General features: G+C 36.4%; 1 protein-coding gene across 1 annotated transcript in view; it reads right to left on the bottom strand.

Moving 5' to 3' along the window:
- Window positions 1–3,864: 3,864 nt before the first annotated feature.
- The window catches only part of CERKL (ceramide kinase like), a 33,259-nt gene continuing 19,362 nt past the window's right edge, over window positions 3,865–17,761 (bottom strand). The window contains exons 5-12 of the mRNA XM_019474703.1: window positions 11,905–11,979; window positions 10,257–10,434; window positions 9,910–9,978; window positions 9,538–9,566; window positions 9,345–9,453; window positions 6,169–6,265; window positions 4,752–4,927; window positions 3,865–3,946 (exon numbers count right to left, since the gene is read on the bottom strand). Coding sequence (XP_019330248.1) covers window positions 3,865–3,946; window positions 4,752–4,927; window positions 6,169–6,265; window positions 9,345–9,453; window positions 9,538–9,566; window positions 9,910–9,978; window positions 10,257–10,434; window positions 11,905–11,979 — 815 coding nt within the window. The remainder of the gene's footprint in view (window positions 3,947–4,751; window positions 4,928–6,168; window positions 6,266–9,344; window positions 9,454–9,537; window positions 9,567–9,909; window positions 9,979–10,256; window positions 10,435–11,904; window positions 11,980–17,761) is intronic.

Below are 17,761 nucleotides of genomic sequence, written 5' to 3'. Positions count from 1 at the left end.
TTGTTTCATCCTTTCCTCAGATATTGCTGCCATGATGTTTTGGACTTCTCCAATGAAATACTTCTATGTGGGGGGTTTTAAAGCAAGTATTTATTTTTATTTATTTGAAGATTCTTCTATAGTACTTAGCATAGTAGTATTTAGTACTGGCATTCTTCCAGGACCTGGAGAAAAAAAAAAAAAAGACTTCACATGATGACAAAACAGAGAAACACATACCCAAAAGACTCCAAATGCCAACCTTACTGGGCCAAATTTTATCTTTAGATGTACCACCCTTTACCTGAAAGTACTTAATAAGGAAGTCATTTGGAGAGCTAGCTTGGGTTTACTTGTGAAGTTTTCAGCTACATATCATCCAAACAGACACCCTCAGAAGCCACCCAGCGGAAAGGCAAATGACTGAATAGAAACATGGTTCAAACCACTGCTCTGCTACTACAGGAAGTTTCTTCAGCTAGATAAGTTTGCACTGCCACCTAGCTTTGGTGAAGGGGGGGAGGGGGGGGGGGGGGGGGAATGTTACTTTGCTCCCCAGTACAAATGGACAATGTACAGCTTTTTCAATAGCTGAATTTATTGCAACAGCAGTATGCGATATGGCCTTTCTTGCCCTGCCTTTGATGTCTCTCTGAACTGCAAGGAGAAATAAATGTAACACGTACATATACTTTGAAGCTGCACCATCACACGGGAACTAGCCTGAGACTCAAAAGCGATACGGAGTGCCTTCAACAAGCGCTTTTGCTAGTAGAGTGGTTGGTGCCATAAAAGCCGCATTGTCCACAGATTTTAAAGGTATCGGGGACCATTTTGTAATTTCCTTTCACGTCATTTGATGCCAAAGATGTGGATCACTCTAAAGTACATTTTCTAAAATCTTCTGCAGTGCAAGGACACATGAATGTGTATCTGTTTTTTAAAATAATCAAAATAAAATCTGACGAATGAAATGTTTTCTTGCAAGTCTGAAAATATACACAAAATGCTTATCTTCCAAAAGGCTTTAGTGAATTTTTGCACTTTAACCAAAATATCTTTGAACAGAAATTAGTTTGACATTACAGAATATTGTGAAAAATATACCTCAAGTATTGGAAGAAGTATTAACATTCTTTTTAGTACAAAAAAGGCAAAGAAGTGAAACTAAAGCATTTTATGTATCTTTGAAATATAGTTTACATAAGTCAGTCAGTACGTGTGAGAATGTTGCCTTGGAAATTGCCTTCCTATTCAGATTTTATTATTAACATGTAAATGTTGGCTGCCTGTTCTTAGGCTATGAAGCAAAACTCAATTAGCTTTTATAAACCAGGTTGACAAAAAAATGAATGTACGACGTCCTGATGGTGGCAAGGTTAAAGTATCACACAATTTCATTTTATTAAAAAGAAACCCAACAAGTTAAGCACGTGAATGCTGTCTCTTTTGCAAGTTCAATTATTTTACTAATTTTTAGTTACGTAACAAAAACAGTTAAATCTACTCCATGTAGCTGGAATACCCTTCTTAGACAACTTTAGGAAGTTTAGTTTGAATTGTCTTAACCTGTGCTATGGTTTAACCCCAGCTGGCAACTAAGCCCCACGCAGCTGCTTGCTCACTCCCCCCCAGTGGGATGGGGGAGAGAATCAGAAGAGTAAAAGTGAGAAAACTCGTGGGTTGAGATAAAGACAGTTTAACAGGTAAAGCAAAAGCCGCACACGCAAGCAAAGCAGAACAAGGAATTCATTCACCACTTCCCCTCGGCAGGCAGGTGTTCAGCCATCTCCAGGAAAGCAGGGCTCCATCACATGTAACGGTGACTTGGGAAGACAAACACCATCACTCTGAGTTCGTCCCCCTCTTCCTTCTTCTTCCCCCAGCTTTATATGCTGAGCATGACGTCATATGGTGTGGGATATCCCTTTGGTCAGCTGGGGTCAGCTGTCCCGGCTGTGTCCCCCCCCAGCTTCTTGTGCACCCCCAGCCTACTTGCTGGTGGGGTGGGGTGAGAGGCAGAAAAGGCCTTGACTCTGTGTAAGCACTGCTCAGCAGTAACGAAAACATCCCTGTGTTATCAACACTGTTTCCAGCACAAATCCAAAACATAGCCCCATACTAGCTGCTGTGGAGAAAATTACTCCAGCCAAAACCAGCACACATGTTAAAAGTATTTGATGTGATATAGTATCAATTATAGTAGTTTAACTGGAGACTGCAACCTGGACAACGGGTATAAACTGAAGTGAGAGGTTCCAACCAGACATGAGGAAAAACATTTTCCTCATGAGGACAGCCAGGCATCGGAACAGGGGTGCAGAGACATTGCGTCATCTCCACCCTTGGAGGTTTCAAGGCCGGACTGGATGAAGCCCTGAGTGACCAGATCTGATCTCATAGCTGGACCCACTCTGAGCAGGAGGTTGGGCTAGAGCCCTGATGGGGCCTCGTCCAGCCCAAAGGACACTGTGACTCTGATCCTACTCTGCAGCCATGAACTCCAGTGCAAAGAGCAGAACTAGCTGTAAGATTCCTATAATAATTGCCTACAAAGCAGGCGTTTGATTGTCTATCAGTTTGGCCTTTACTACTGGCCAGGTTTGCCCGCAGAAACTGCATGAGATTTCCAACAAGTAACAGCTTGTTCTTAGGAGACAAATAATCATCTGCAGTACTTTAGGAGCGGTACTTTGTCTTGCGTATTTATCACAGATAAAAATTTTTCACAAGTAGTATTTAAAATCAAACAAAAAATAGTAGCTATAGCTCCCATATAAAGTCTTAGTGCCTTGATGTAACAAAATCATAAATGACTGCATTTCACATTATATTCAACTGCTTACTAAAGAAAGAACTTAAAGCAACTCATTCTAGCCACAGGAAAATGCAGCTTTCATGCCATTATTTGTCAGCCGCCTTCTGAACGATTCATAGACAAGTCAACAGGAGAACATTCATTATCCCTGTGGTCCTGCAGATGGACAAACTTGTCGGTCTGCTAATTTCCGTCATCTCAGAGAAAGCCAGTTCCCAGAAAGAATAGAGTCTTAATTCGCTGTCATCTCAAGTAATTGTATTAAATATTTAATAAGTTACAAAAAAAATGCCAGTCAAAAATGTTTATGCCCTATAAGGAAGTTATAAAAATTTTAAGTCAACTCTAAGTTATTTATCATAACTTTATTCTCAGCAACAGCAAAAACTATACTGAATATCACTTCAGTTCTGGGATAGATAAAATATTTTTCAATATTTATTTTGTACAAAGAGTAGTCTTTAAAATACATTTCATCAAAGAAAAGCCATATAAGACATCAGCATATTCTTTTGTATTACTGTTTGACTAGAAACGATTTGAAAGCAAATACATTAAGGCAACATTAAAAATGATACCTAGAAATGGAAGTACTTGATTCAAAAAAATAAATAAATAAATCTATATTCTGTCACCGTTCTTCAGCACGAGGCGGTACCATACCTCCACTCACCAGCTCTATTTGAACTGAGTTACCTGACAACACTGATAGCGGCAGCAGACTTAAAAGTATCTCATACTATATTTATTGCAAAAGCTAGAACAATTTTGAAGGAAAAACAAATATTTTCTTCTGACGGACACTTCTCAGACCCCAAATTTATAAGAGACCAATATAATCAGTTTTTATTTTTTCTTGTTAAGCCTAACAGTTTCTTTACAGTTAAATACAACCTGATAAAAATATATAACTTGATAAAAAATTTAAAACCAGAAATATTACAAACATCCCAGTTAAGCTTCCGCTACAACAACTGAATTCGATGAGTGAAAGACTGGGACCTTGGAAAGCTGCGCATAGAGGTGAGAAAAGGATTCTTTAATACCGAACTTGCAGTGTGTCCCTTCTATATGCAACTGCAGGTTGCTTGGAAACTCTCCAGGTCATCAGTGTTCACTCCATAGAGATTAATAAGTTGAGGATGCACCCTGTGAAGTGAGGAAGTCAAACTTTATCAACTTCATTAACTCGTGCAATGGGTGTGCCACTTTTGGGGGTGGGAGAACAAATATGTATGAACTGCTATATGGAATAAAATCAGGTGAATTCCGTTTTGATAATTTCTATAAGATCATCTTTAGATGTATATATTATATATCCTGTAACATGATCTGCCTTTTACTTTACATACCAGACTCTTACTCTGAGCTCTGCACCTTCAACTAATCCTGTGTGCATTGCAGAAGAATGTGCCACCGCCCATTTAATTCCACTGAGAATCCTCCTATTTCCCTACATATTCATAGTCTCTTTCTCCGATCCTAGATGTGGAGACTATTCTCAATCAGCACTAAGCTTCCCCACAATTGAACAACTACATGTTTTTATTAAGGTTACACACACTGCTTTCCAAGCAGGAATCCTTATTCCAAAAGGAGCTCCTCCCAGAAGTCACAGACCTTTATCTACTTCTGTTCTCCTCTAAGAAACAGAAGGGTAAACTAACAGGCAGAAAGAAGAGAAGAAGTGGAGCTGGAAGCTGACGAAGCACCAGAAAGGAAAGGCCAAGTGGGTCATAACAAACCTTTCCAAAGATGGGCAACAAGGCAACAGGGCAGAGGCCCAAACAATGACAAAGGGGCCAGACTGTGCAGTGCACAAAAGCACACAAAAGTACTGTTCTTACAGTACGTACGACACCCAGTTGGGGTGTCATCTGTATCATAGACATTTAAGATTGCAGTACTAATCTGTTACAGGTATACAGTCCATAAACATAATACTTAGCCTTACCGAACGTGAACTTCTGACGCTTCTTTCATTAAGTCTCCATCTATGTTCCAAGGGTAATTTCCTTCTGCAGAAGCAGCATTCAAATATGTATTTTCTTTGGCATCAAGCCCACTTTTAAGCCTCGGTTGTACTTTTACTTCTTGAACTGTGTAGGTCTCAACAAAGGGAAAATTGAACTAAACCAAACACAGATATATATTAAATGAAGATGAAAGATATAGGTGGTAGCTTAGCAACAAACTGGATTACTTGAAATTAAAGAGCTTGCCTTTTTTTTTTTTTTGTCTTAAGTAAATGGTAACACTTAACCCTAGCTTTGACCACGAGGCATTATATATTCCAGCTAACGTTTATAGATTAACATGCTATTTTTATCCTAAATAGTGCCTCAGAAAAAATGGTACTGTCCATTTGCATTCCCATATTGGACTTGCTCGGTTTACAGGTGAGGTGGTATATTTTGCACATGCCAAAACGGCACATTCTTTCAGAATATGTGAAAGTCCAAGCAGATTTTTTCCTGTGTTCTGTTCATCATTACCAGTAATCCTGTCCTAAATGAGGCTAGTTAGAATTCCAGTAAATGGTCATCTTAAGTTTAAAGGAGGGTCCATATCTTCTTGTCTAATTTCTAACTACAAAGGCAGAGAGAAAAGCAAAGCCTTCCTCCAAAAGCATAACCGGAAAGCATAAACTATTTCCTAAACGCAGCTGCTAGTGCTGTCACATGGAACTGTGACCCACCTCTCCCCCAAACTCTCTGACTGTTGAACAGTTATCTAATTCAAACCTAAACCTTCTTGTAAAAGTGATTTCACATAATCCCGAAACATTTGAATGAGTACCAATACGCTTAGGCTAGGCATCGCGTATTTCGGACAGCAATAAGGCACTGTGTTTGGATTCTTCATTTTTCTCTTTGAAGACAGAATAATGACCAAAATTTTGAAATGCAGTTCTGCAAACATTCATAACTACATGGAATGCATACCTGCTAAAAATCAATGGTCATAATCCACTGCTACCAGCATAGCATGCAGTGATCTGCTGAAATTACAGACTTTACCTATTTCTTACAGAGTTCCATGATGCCCCCCCAGTCTGTGTTCTTGATCTCTGTACTACACAAAATTTAAACACAGCATGCATTTCCTTTATTGTGGTGAAAGGGCTTTACACCCATAAAACTATGCTACAACACAAATACAATTTAAACCACAACAGATGGGCTGAAATAGGCTAATCGGTATTAGTCTAGTGATTTAAAAAAAAAAAAAAAATCAGATAAAAAGGGGGCTAATGTATTCTGACAGGAAGCTAAGTCTCCTTATGAGGATGCTAACATTAACTCTTGCAGCATGCCTACCTTCACAATTAACTGTTCTTTTTATAACCACCAGAAAGAAATTAGCAGTACCTGATTTTTTACGCTGGCGTATCTTTTCAGATGTTTTATAAACTCTGTTGGAGAAGTATTTTGTACAACAATAAGAGCCATGCTCCCATTATTCAACCTGAAAAGCAGACCAACTTAGTTCACAAAAGTAAATTCATTAATTTGGAAGTTTAACAGGCTCTTCAAAAGTCTACATTTTTTAAAAAAAAAAAGCTAGCAAGAATAAATTAATAGAATAGTCTCAATGTTTTTTTAAATCTTTCTGTCAAAAAAAAAACCACCCCACCCTCTATAGATCAATATAAACTACGCAATTGAGGTTATTTAGCATCTATATATTTATAATGTACACTGTAATAATTAAATGGTACTCCCTTGTCAATATCTAGAATTTATTGAACAGAAAACATATAATTTAAAAAACTGCTTTTCTACTTAACAGATGATGATTTTTAAACATCGGGGATCACAAATTTATCTTTACACTTTTCTCTCCAGCAAAGTATAATGATTACCACAAAATGTTGTGAGGCAGAGCTTTACCAAGAAACCATTCCCATGATGCATGCAAGCGCATCCCCATCTTATAACCCAGTGCAGATGGGTTCCTCCACCTCCTCCATTAACACTCCTGCTGCCCTAACATAGATCCTGATCTTCAACTATGCCGCTATTCAAACTCTCTTAGCAATTCTCAGTACAGTTCTACTTACACATTTCACAAAGCACATAAAAGTTAAAAACTGAAGGGAATTTTGTACAAGATGAAACAGTCATATACTAGACGTTAATCAAGAAGAGACCCTACAGTGCAGATACTCAATGGTCCTAGGTATCTAGTCGCCATTGATATTTTAGCACCATTGAGAATTTGGCTCAGAATTGTCTGATCTAGTATCAATTCACAGATTCTTTAATGCAACTGTACCTTGTCACAGAAACTAGCAATCTGCATCTCAATGCAATCACGCCTAAGTCCTGTTTAAGCTATAGAGACAAATCAACAGTCAACAAGAGTATCTGATGAACATGACAATGATGATGAACATGACAATGACTGCTGAGATTGTATTGTATATATAGACGATGTATTTCATATCTTCTGAATATATATGCATACATATATATTTATTTATTCAGCATGTATGCTCGGAAAATATGTTAAGAATGTTTAAAAAAAAAAAAATACTTCCAGCTACCACCACAGATCTCTCCCCACTCATAGTTCTCTGGCTACTGAACGACTGCATCAGGAATGTTCTCAGACTACGATACAGCACAATCTAGGAAGATAATTTTTACATAACCATTAAACAAGTCACAGTTTTGTTATGTGACTATAAACAAGTCATAGCATTACTTTGCTGATCTAGAAAACAGTGATGGTGAAATTGAAAAAGTTGCCTCCTTATCACATTTGCTGCAATAAAAGGGCACAGCAGGCTACTGGGCAATGCATTCGACACTACGGCCTTTTATCTTCAGAGATGACTAAGAATTCTCATTAATTCTTTTGAAATTCCAATCTGCAGCAGAGCACACCACCTACGCTACGAGAAACAAATGCCCCACATGGCTCAAATAGCGCAGACAGTTAAACGTATCTTGACATGTTTCTGCAAATTTAGACTAGTATAACTAGAGTTACAGGCAGCAGTCAAAGCTTTCATTCCACTTCAAATATCTTCATATGGCAAAAACCTCTTGGAGAAAACAGGACAGAGTGAAGAAACCTAGCTGAGTTTAACTGACGCTTCCATAACGGGTCTTGAGTCTCTAACAATTAGTGCAACATTTGTTCCTGTATCGAAAAGCTCAAGTCAAGATGCTATTCACTATGAGAAATGAAGCACCTGTCTGAAGAGTCTACTCTTCCTACCCTACTAGCTGACTGCACGCTTCAGATGATTATTTTTAAAAAGCGAGGGGAAAAAAAAAGCATGTCCTTATATGAAAGGATAGGGGGATCCACTGAGCAACTACACTGTGGGAAAAACAGGCTCATTCAAACCTGCAATAATTGCATGGAGTTGTCATAAAATTCCCTGTCACTGAGAAACAGGTGCCAGAACAGATGGAAAGAGAAAGCAAAGCTAAAAAAAAAGACTAATTTCTTCAATTCCTGTCAGAATTTTTCTACTGACTGGTATATAACACACTAAATGCTGAACACAGTAAGTTCCTAAGAGGGGACAGCATCAGGGCACTATCTTGAGGTATATGAGGCTTAGCAGGACTCCTGTAGCAAAGAAAACTTCTCAATAGGAGTTTCATCAAAAACATTTGGTTCTACGTTGTTTCCAACAAGTCAAATTCTACCAGATGAGCCAGTAATTTTGAAGAAAAATACCTGATCAGTTCTAAGGCACATCTATTTTCACCTAATGATAATCAAATGAAACAAAACAGACTCATTCCATAAACTTCCCTGAGTGTTGGTTGCGGTTTTTTTATAATAGATACACACACACACGAGAGTTTCTGCATTCTTTTTTGAGGGAGCATGTTGTATTTCATGTACAACTACAAAGTTTGTACTTGCTATTCTGCTTAATCATCAACTGGATACATCAAGTACAAACGTTTATCACCTGATAACTGTTTTGATCACTGCAAAATAAGCTCTCAACAATGAGCTAAAGGCAAAATGAGTCAATGTCAACAACCAGATTACATACTCCTTTGTTTCCCAAAACCCTACATGTAGAAGCTGCATTTCCCAAGTTCGGGGGCGGGGTTTTTGAGGGAAAAAAAAAAAAGGGCAGAAGATAAGTGTGAATTTCAGTTGTCCATAACAGGAGAAAGATTCATACTTCATTTTTGCTGGCTGTAAAGCAGAAGATGAGGGGCACCTTTATATTTGAAAAAATAAAATCCAAGAATGAAGTTTCTACATATAGCCAAATCCTATGACAGATGACTGCTCGATGACTACTACTTAAGTCAGACTTGCCAACTAATTTAATCACAGTAATTATTCACTCATTATTCTAGTTAGACTGCTTGACCTTATTTGCCTGATCCAAAAACTGATTACAGTTCCTGGGATTATCGAGTCTGCTGCAGTCCATGCTCCCTCCCCCATTCCAGAAGGTCTAGACTACCTAAACACAGGCTCGCGTTCTCGGAAAAGCCAAGGTCTTAAGGTAAGATGTCAGAATTTATAGACATGACTAATTCTCTAAACCCCTACTGACCTCGTATTAGGTGCCAAGCCTCTTGGTGCCATTGAACACAGACAAGGGATTGCCATAATGCTCACATTCAGGAAGTGACCCTGAATTTTGTGCCATTGATCCTTGCTACCTAAATATAACAGAGTAATTCTATATTACTCCAGTTTAACCAGCCACAGTTCACTTTTAAATAATCATAAAAGCAAAAACTCACCCTTTTTTTTAATTTTCTCTTTCTTCTTTCTAAAAGGGTGAAAACATGTAGGTAAAATAATTTAAACTTATTTTAGCACATTTAAACAACACCTACTTTAGAAAAAAAGTAAGATCTCAATGGAAGAAAGGATAAATGGAACTGAACAAACCAGTAATACTGAGTGAAAGACTGCTTTGTAACAAATCCTCTATAGTCTATAGGGAATGTTTTACAAAGCGTACAAGTTTGCAGTTGTCAAATCTTTTTTTTTTTTAATAAGATTGTTTTACAAGATGATCAAATTTGAACAAAATTAATAATCTGTACAATTTTATCTTCAAAAACACATCTTTTTGTAGCTTTGGAATTGTTTGACTCAGTTTTACTTACCTGTCATTCTCATGAGAGTCTTCCTGTGGAATTTGTAGAGGTAGAAATGATAATTCACATTCCTCTGGCCTAGAAAAGTACTGATATTTACTATCATGTAAAACAATATTCTGACTGCTAGACAGACTTTTATCAAAGTTAAGATGATTTTAAGGAGATGATGAATATACAGAATTTATCTCCTCTAACTCGTAAGAGGGATATACATCACATCTGAGTTAAATCTGTCTGCAATTAAGAAGTCAAGATAGCTAAACTACTGTTGTCGGTATTTTTACCACATTAATTATTGCATTTTCCTCAAGAAAATGAGAAATACTAGAAAAATATAACAGCTCATGGCATACTTGAGATCTGCCAGTGTTTTGATAAAAGCAAAATCCTTCCGCTGATTGGAGGGCATCCAACGGTGTTTTTCAGCCAAAGCTAGAGTCCTTGCACCAAAACCAAACATAGCTGAGAACCCAAACCGCAAAAGCCTGCTTGGAGTACTGAAAGTACAGACATCTACTGGTTGAATATGTCCTAAAATTTCAAAGATAAAGATCAGAAATTACAAATAACATCTGTATTTCAAACAGAATACAACTTACCATTTCTTTTTCACCTAATTTAGCTGCGGAGAAAAAACTCCAGACTCTTCTCTCTTTAGGAAGTCAAGTTTTACTAATGGAAACCAGAATCAATCTAGATACAATTAAGACCTTATAAAAGTAATCATTTCAGAGAACAATGTTCAGATGCTTCAAAATGTTAAAAAAGTTAAGGCGAAAATTCAGCTACTTCATCAGGCTGCAAAGTGTTTAACAATTCTATTCAAATTTTCAACAACTAGTATCAAAGAAAATGTAATATTGCGACATAAATATTTGCAACCATTTCAACAAATATTTGTAATGACTGAACATTGTACTGGAGGAGATATGGGAGCTCTTAAATATAGATTTTAAATGTATTTATGTTTACAGTTATAGAATTTAGACATCCAGTTCTGTTCAAGATAGGCTATATAAATTTTTTTCTGTAATAGAACCAATAGAACCTGGGTGGTTTCCATTAGATTTTGTGTCTCTGATTAAAAAAAGACAGGTTTAGATTTTACCTGTAAAGGCTGGTGTATTACTGTCTAAGAAATAGAGCAAAGGCTCTTCCACTGCTGACTGCAAGGTCTAGAAAATAGATACTCAAGATGGACCTTCTCCATTATTCTCATTTTTTTATTGGGGGGGGGGGAAGAGTATCCTAAAAAAAAATTGCTTTCCGAGGAATATTAACATTGCTCAACTAAGTATTTGCTATTTCCTAAGACCTGAAAATAAGGTTTGCACTAGCAACTTAGTTTTTCCTTTTAGCATAATTACATTTTCACATTCAAAAACTTATTTATTGTGCAGACCAAATGGCAAGTGATACAGTTTTTTCTACTAATAAAGCTTTCTTATACCAACTGTTAGTATTTAAAAGAAATGCACACGAAGCTAAAAAGATGAATGATACTTTCTCTGAAATATGACAATACTTTCCTGAAAAGTCCAATCATAACCACTTCCTCAAGCTGAAAGTATTGTATATTTTCCTATTGTCTTCAGCAGGTACTTAAAATTAAAATAATCAAGTGATTACACAACCAATCATTGCTTAATAACACACACAGAGTAACACTATTCACACAATCAAGTCTGGAAAAGGTTACTCTTTGCATTAAAAGAACATCAGTAATAGGGCATGAATGCCAAAGTCAGACATTATTCCATGGCAGATTTTAGTTACCAGAAGATGAGGTCCACAACCTTTGCTACTAAACTATACTCAAAGAATCATAACCTTTCCAGTACACTATAAATCAGGATAGAATCATTTGGGTTTTAAAAGTCTTACAATATAGTTTACAGTGATATAGCATAGTGGTATGCCTTTATTAAATCACCAGTTATGGCAGACTTCTAAATGCTGCTTCATTATTTAAAATCTGATAATGTATGTAAAAATATTTACCCATCACAATGTGCAATGCTGCAGTCACTGCATGCTTAGTACCATAGAGAGTGTGGGCCAAAATATTAGTAGTACCTGTAAAAGCAAACACAAACAATTGTAAATATAAGAGATACAGAATAGCAAGAAAAAAATACATACAACATTTTTTAATGAAGAAACTGAGACATTTACTGCATTTTCAAAAAAAGGAAAGCCTCCCCACAAATTACTTAGTCTTGGTAACAGCAGAAATGCTGAATAGTACAAATTAAACCCATTAAAACTTCCAGAGGTCTATAAAATCCTCTCTGCAAATTCATTCATAAGTGCCATAAAAACCAATGGGGGGGAAAAAAAAAAAAAGCTTTGCAAAAATTTCCTTTTTTTTTTTCTTTTTTTTTTTTTTCTTTTTTTTTTTTAAAAAAATTCTCCCTAAAAAAATCACTTCTTCTTTCCCTAAGTGCTGTACTGAGGAACTGTACAGATTAGGCAGTTTATCTAATAAGATATATTTGGGGAGTATTTTTAAGTTGGAAAAATACTGTAATACCCAGCCAGTGTAAAACTGTATGTTTCCCAGACAAAATTCTACTAGATCTAGTCTAAGATAGCTGCTGTGCCTCTTGCAGGCTACGTTTTAGATTCTTAGAAACAATAGTGAATAAACTTAATTACTGCACATCAGCTTTACATATGAGAATACATTAATAACTGAAAAACAGAGAGAACGTAGAATTTGATGTGTGTCTGATAAAGTGTTGACTTACATTCAGTGCATTAAAACTGACCCATGTAACTTGTCTTTGTCATTGCCTGGACATTGGCAGACCAGTTGTACTACTAGTCACTGGATAGAAGAGATTAATTTATTTTGAAACAAAGGAATGAGTAGTAAATCAGCTGGTAAATAGAAAAAAAAGTCAAGAACTAGCAATGCGAGCATGGAGTTGGAAGAGAGAGTGGAAAACTAGCTATCAGTTTGTAAAAGAAAGAAGCACGGTTCTGGAGACCCATGTTTGGTGGTGATTGATATGTCAAGTCACTTTACCTGTGTAAGAAACATGGATATACACGTAAATTTTGCCCTTCTGCTTTAACATATAGGACATTGTGTATCTGTGTATCAGCTGATTTTTAAACAGCAATTTATTTTAAAAATCCTGAACAAGGAATGGTTGCGTCTTTCCTAATAGTTTTAACAGAATTTCAAGTTGATTTTTCTCATTGATCACATCTCTGGCATTTCTTAGCCAAGCAGCAGGGCCATAGGATTCACTTCTGCAAAAATAAAGAACCAGGGCCTGCCACCCAGCAGGCAGTATATTGAGCTTCTTCATATCACTGATTAAGGGATGAATAATTCAATAACAGATTAATGAAAATAACAAAAATTACAAAAGAACAATTTAGAACCTAACATTCCATAAAGAAATGAGTTCGGTTAGATTCTCAAATCATTTCCTTGTTGTTTGCATTATTTAATATGTTACAGCAGCAATAGACAATTCTGGATGCTAAATTTGCCTTAGGTTTTATGGAAACATTTAAACTTGTCTTTCAAAAGTGAGGGAGAGAAGAGAGGAAAGGGAAAGACTATCACATTTCAAACAAGAGGCACTCAATATTTAAATAAGTACTTTAAAAGTATCATGTACCAGAGTGGAAAATTATGTTCATCCCAAAACCCTGCAATCTTTGATGTCATGTTAGTGGTAGAAAAAAAAATACTAAATTTGGAGAGACTGATGTACATAGGTCTAAAAGCATCTTGTCATTCTTGTTCAGGAGTATATGCTTCGATTTTTTCAATACTTTCTCTGAATAAGAATATGTAAAATAACTGGTAATTGTATCTCAGTATCTCACACAGCACCTGTTATGTCCTTAGAGCACCTTAGTCTCTGAAAGTAATTCAGAATACTCAGAACTTCATGGAAAGCCTTCATAATGTCAGAGAGAGGAACTCCGAGTAAGGCTGTCAGGGTTCCTACTACGTGAAGGAAGTAAGTGAGGTACATCTATTAAGATAACAGATACAAAACATTTGTTGAAGTTTACATCGCCAGTGGTACATGGAAGAAATCAGGTTATGTACAGTTTTATTCTTTGAACAATTAAAAAAAAAAAGTAATTTCATTCACATATTTCTCAGAATTTTATAGGTGACTATACTATTAATTTCTTTCTTCTTTTCCTAAAAAAAAGTAATGTTTAAATAAACCCAGCAAATTGGGATTATGAAGTACTTTGAAAGAAGAATAAACTGACAACTCCAAAAGCTAAATGCAAGTCTTCGCTTTTTTCTCCCAAAAGAAAGTCTCTCTAGATACACTAACAGGAAGTTCAGTTTATTAAGAATATTACCATTTATTTCAATAATTTATATCAAATAACTTATATCCAACAACTCAAGTAAAAGTAATTTGAACTTTCCTTTCTGTACAGTACGCATAAAAAAGAAAAGGCAAAAATGTAGCTCTAGATATTATTTGCTACGCAAAATAGTGAGTTTTTCAATTCAGTGAACATCAAATACAGTTCTATACGGAAAATTCAGGGACAAAAAATTAGGTTTGACCTAAAAAGCAATAATACAACAATAATACAACAATACAGAGTAATACAAGTATATGCCCAACACCATTTCATGTTTGAATGACATGACATTTAACCTCTAGATTCAACTAATTCTGCTTAGTCAGTGAAGTTAGCTAAAGAAGTAGCTCAAAAATACTCAAATATTTCCTTCAATCAAATTTTCCCAACTCTTACCAACTTTTATGGGCACCTCTCCAAAACAAAGGAAATCACACACACAAAGAGCAGATCATTACAAGTCCTGCAAATCGTGTTTATTTCCTGTAAATTGATAACAGGGAAGTTGTTATTCTGAAAAAATATTTTTCTTTGTCACTGAAGATCAAGCTAATAAAAAGCACAAGGCAGAATATACTTCTGAAGATCAGGCTTGGTATGTCTTAAGACTGGGATTCCTCACGTTAAGTAAGAGTAATTTATCAATACAGATGGCAGTAAGATAACAAGTGACTACAGCTGGTCAATACCAATCTTCATACTGACTTTAATGAGAGTTAAATCTCATTCTTACTAAACAGGATAGGCACAAGTAATTGCACCCTTCTCTGAAATCGGTGGAGCTCATTAACAGTTGCAGAAGTAAACAAGGCAAAACCCCACCCTTTCATGACTCCTGGGAAAATAAAACAAGTTCTGCCTGCGTTCAAAAACATAAGTAATGCATCCACCCTTCCACAAGTTGAAGATCTAGAACATGCACAGTTTTGCAGCAGCAAGTACCGTCACTTTCTCTAAAAGATTCTTAATACACACCTAACAGCATTTTGATCCCAGTAATGACTGAATAATGTGTCTCATTACCTAGGTCCTATACAAGCAGGATGGCACACAAAAAAGCAAGCTTATAAACAGAACCAAAACAATGAAAGTTATCATACAAAAAAATATTAGAATATAAGCTTTGCTGATTTAAGTGGTGATTCAATAATAGTGGTTTTAATGCCGTTATTCATCTTCCCAAGTCATCTAAACCTTTTTCTCCCCTATGTAAGCTTGGAATATTATTTACCAATAACAAGATGGTGCCCCTGAACACTATGGTATTACTTCAGAGACTAATAACCTTCTTTGATGCTCATATATGAGCTTGCACCCCTCACAGATTACTAACAGCCACATTTTTAGATCTCACTCCAACTACTCAATTTACTGTAAAAAGGTTTCGTCCATACAACTCCAACATCTCTGTCACCAGCATTTTTTTAAATAGAAACGAAGATTTTATTATTCAAAAAATACAATTCTGTTCAAAATATTAACCCATTTTCCCGACATTACAAACAACTTCCTACAACCTCCTTCCAATGAAATGTGCAAAAGCGTCACAGTAAGGACAAAGTATCTGCAGGTCATGTAAAGCATGACTGATGAAGGTACCAAACAGAAATTGTAGAGAAAAAAATTGTCCTTGGAAGTGCAAGCACTTCTGCAGTACAATTAACTTAATTAACCAGACAACATGAATATTCATAAGGCTGTTAATGTCTCCCCCATCCAAACAGATAAATGTGATGTAATGACTTCCTAGTCAAGCATAGCTAAAATTCTGATGAAAACCGCACCAACATTTTGGTTCTTTGCCTGAAATATCACAGAAATTAACAGTCCCTCAGTAATATTTTATTTTCTGAATTAATTGGAAATCATGAATTTATTTAAATGAACCGTTCATGACCAAAAGGTTCCTGGTCATCAGATATAGATTGTCTCCTGTTCTGTAACAACTGGATAGCTTTTCTAATGTCCTTCCAGTTCCCCCTCCCCTTTCTCCCGTTCCCCCTCCGCACAGTTTCTTAGCAGTAGTTCCCATAGCAACAAACACTCTTGCTAATGGCCAGCAGTACAACTGCAGGCTTCCCCACATCTCATCCATTTGATTTGGACCAGAATAAGGCAGCTCAGTAGAGTATTTTAGTAAAAACACACTCCCCTCTGGACCTTTCTCTTCAGGAGGTAAACTGTTTCAAGAGCAGCTCCTTCCCATCAAGTTGGCTGAAACTTCAAAATGCTGTCTTAACTACTTATAATAGAGGCTAAAACCAGATTTTAAGCCACTCAGATAATGCTATCCCATAATACAGTTCCTATTTTTACTCAGCTGGAGAATCCTAGTAAATTGGTACAATGGATTTCGGGGCGGGGGGGGCGCAGAACTAACTGACCACTGAGTTCCATCTTCTTCATGTACACAAGTATCATACTTACCTGTTTCCTAACTGACTACTTTTTGGAATATCAATAGCCTGGAAATAAAATAAGCTTAGATTATTTTTAAGAACCTATTAAGGAGTGTCTCACGCTACCATTCTATAAATTGTTCTCACCCTCTTTTAACAAAGTCTATGGCATACTATGGCCATAGTCTATGGCCATACAGCATTCTTTTGGGTTTACAAATCCTTTTTGATCATGACATATTTGTCTTAAACTGAAGAAAGTAAGCACTAACGATGAGGCACAGTGACCTAAGCACGCCCAAACAGCATGGAGTCAAGCGCTGGAGAGATTCCGTCTCAACACCATCAAGATATTGACAGCAACTGAACTGATAAGTGATGGTCCAACTGCTGTACTAAAATTCATTTGCTTCATGTTTTTAAGATTACTGTATCATTTACCAATACATTTCCAAGTTTTTTTTAACTTGAAAAAAGCTAGTGTAATCTTGCATTTTTACAAGCAACTAGTCCCTGTCTTAATGCTGCTTTTAGAAGTGCAAAGCAAGTCAGAGCACTTAAAACCTGCTTGCTTCAGTTTGGAAGCAACTTGCTCCTTTTTTTGTAGAAAAGTGAAAACAACGATTTGCTGTTCACCTGGCTGCAGGAATTTTTTCCTTACTAGTTAAAAACCTCTGAGAAATTACGTCAAGTAGTCACATCAAGTAGTCACATCATCCACACCAGAGGGTAGCATCCATGCAAAAATACCCTTCCTCTTTTAAAGAGAAGTGATTCATATACCAGTCCAGAATCAACCCTGCCTGTACTAATTCTAGCTAAGCCTCCCTGCCTGGCCCAAGTTATACTCCAAGAAGGGCAAATACAAAAAATGGGAGAAGGGACACACACACACCCCCAAAGCAAACAAAACAAAAAAACCCAGAACAAAACCAAAAAAACCAACCCAAAAAAACCAAATCACACCACAAGATGCAAGTACAAGTTAATAAAGGAGCAAGAGGATTTTTTCGAGAGAGATGCATACATTTTCAGGTCTGTAGAAGTAAAGGAGAGAGAAAGCAGTTTTGTGTGCACAGTATTTTTTTTTTTTTTTTTTT

Source organism: Aptenodytes forsteri, unplaced genomic scaffold (genome assembly GCF_000699145.1).
Source record: "Aptenodytes forsteri isolate BGI_AS27 unplaced genomic scaffold, ASM69914v1 Scaffold442, whole genome shotgun sequence".
NCBI lineage: Eukaryota > Metazoa > Chordata > Aves > Sphenisciformes > Spheniscidae > Aptenodytes > Aptenodytes forsteri.
The sequence above is the reverse complement of the archived record's forward strand: the minus strand, read 5'-3'. Positions and strand labels throughout refer to the sequence as shown.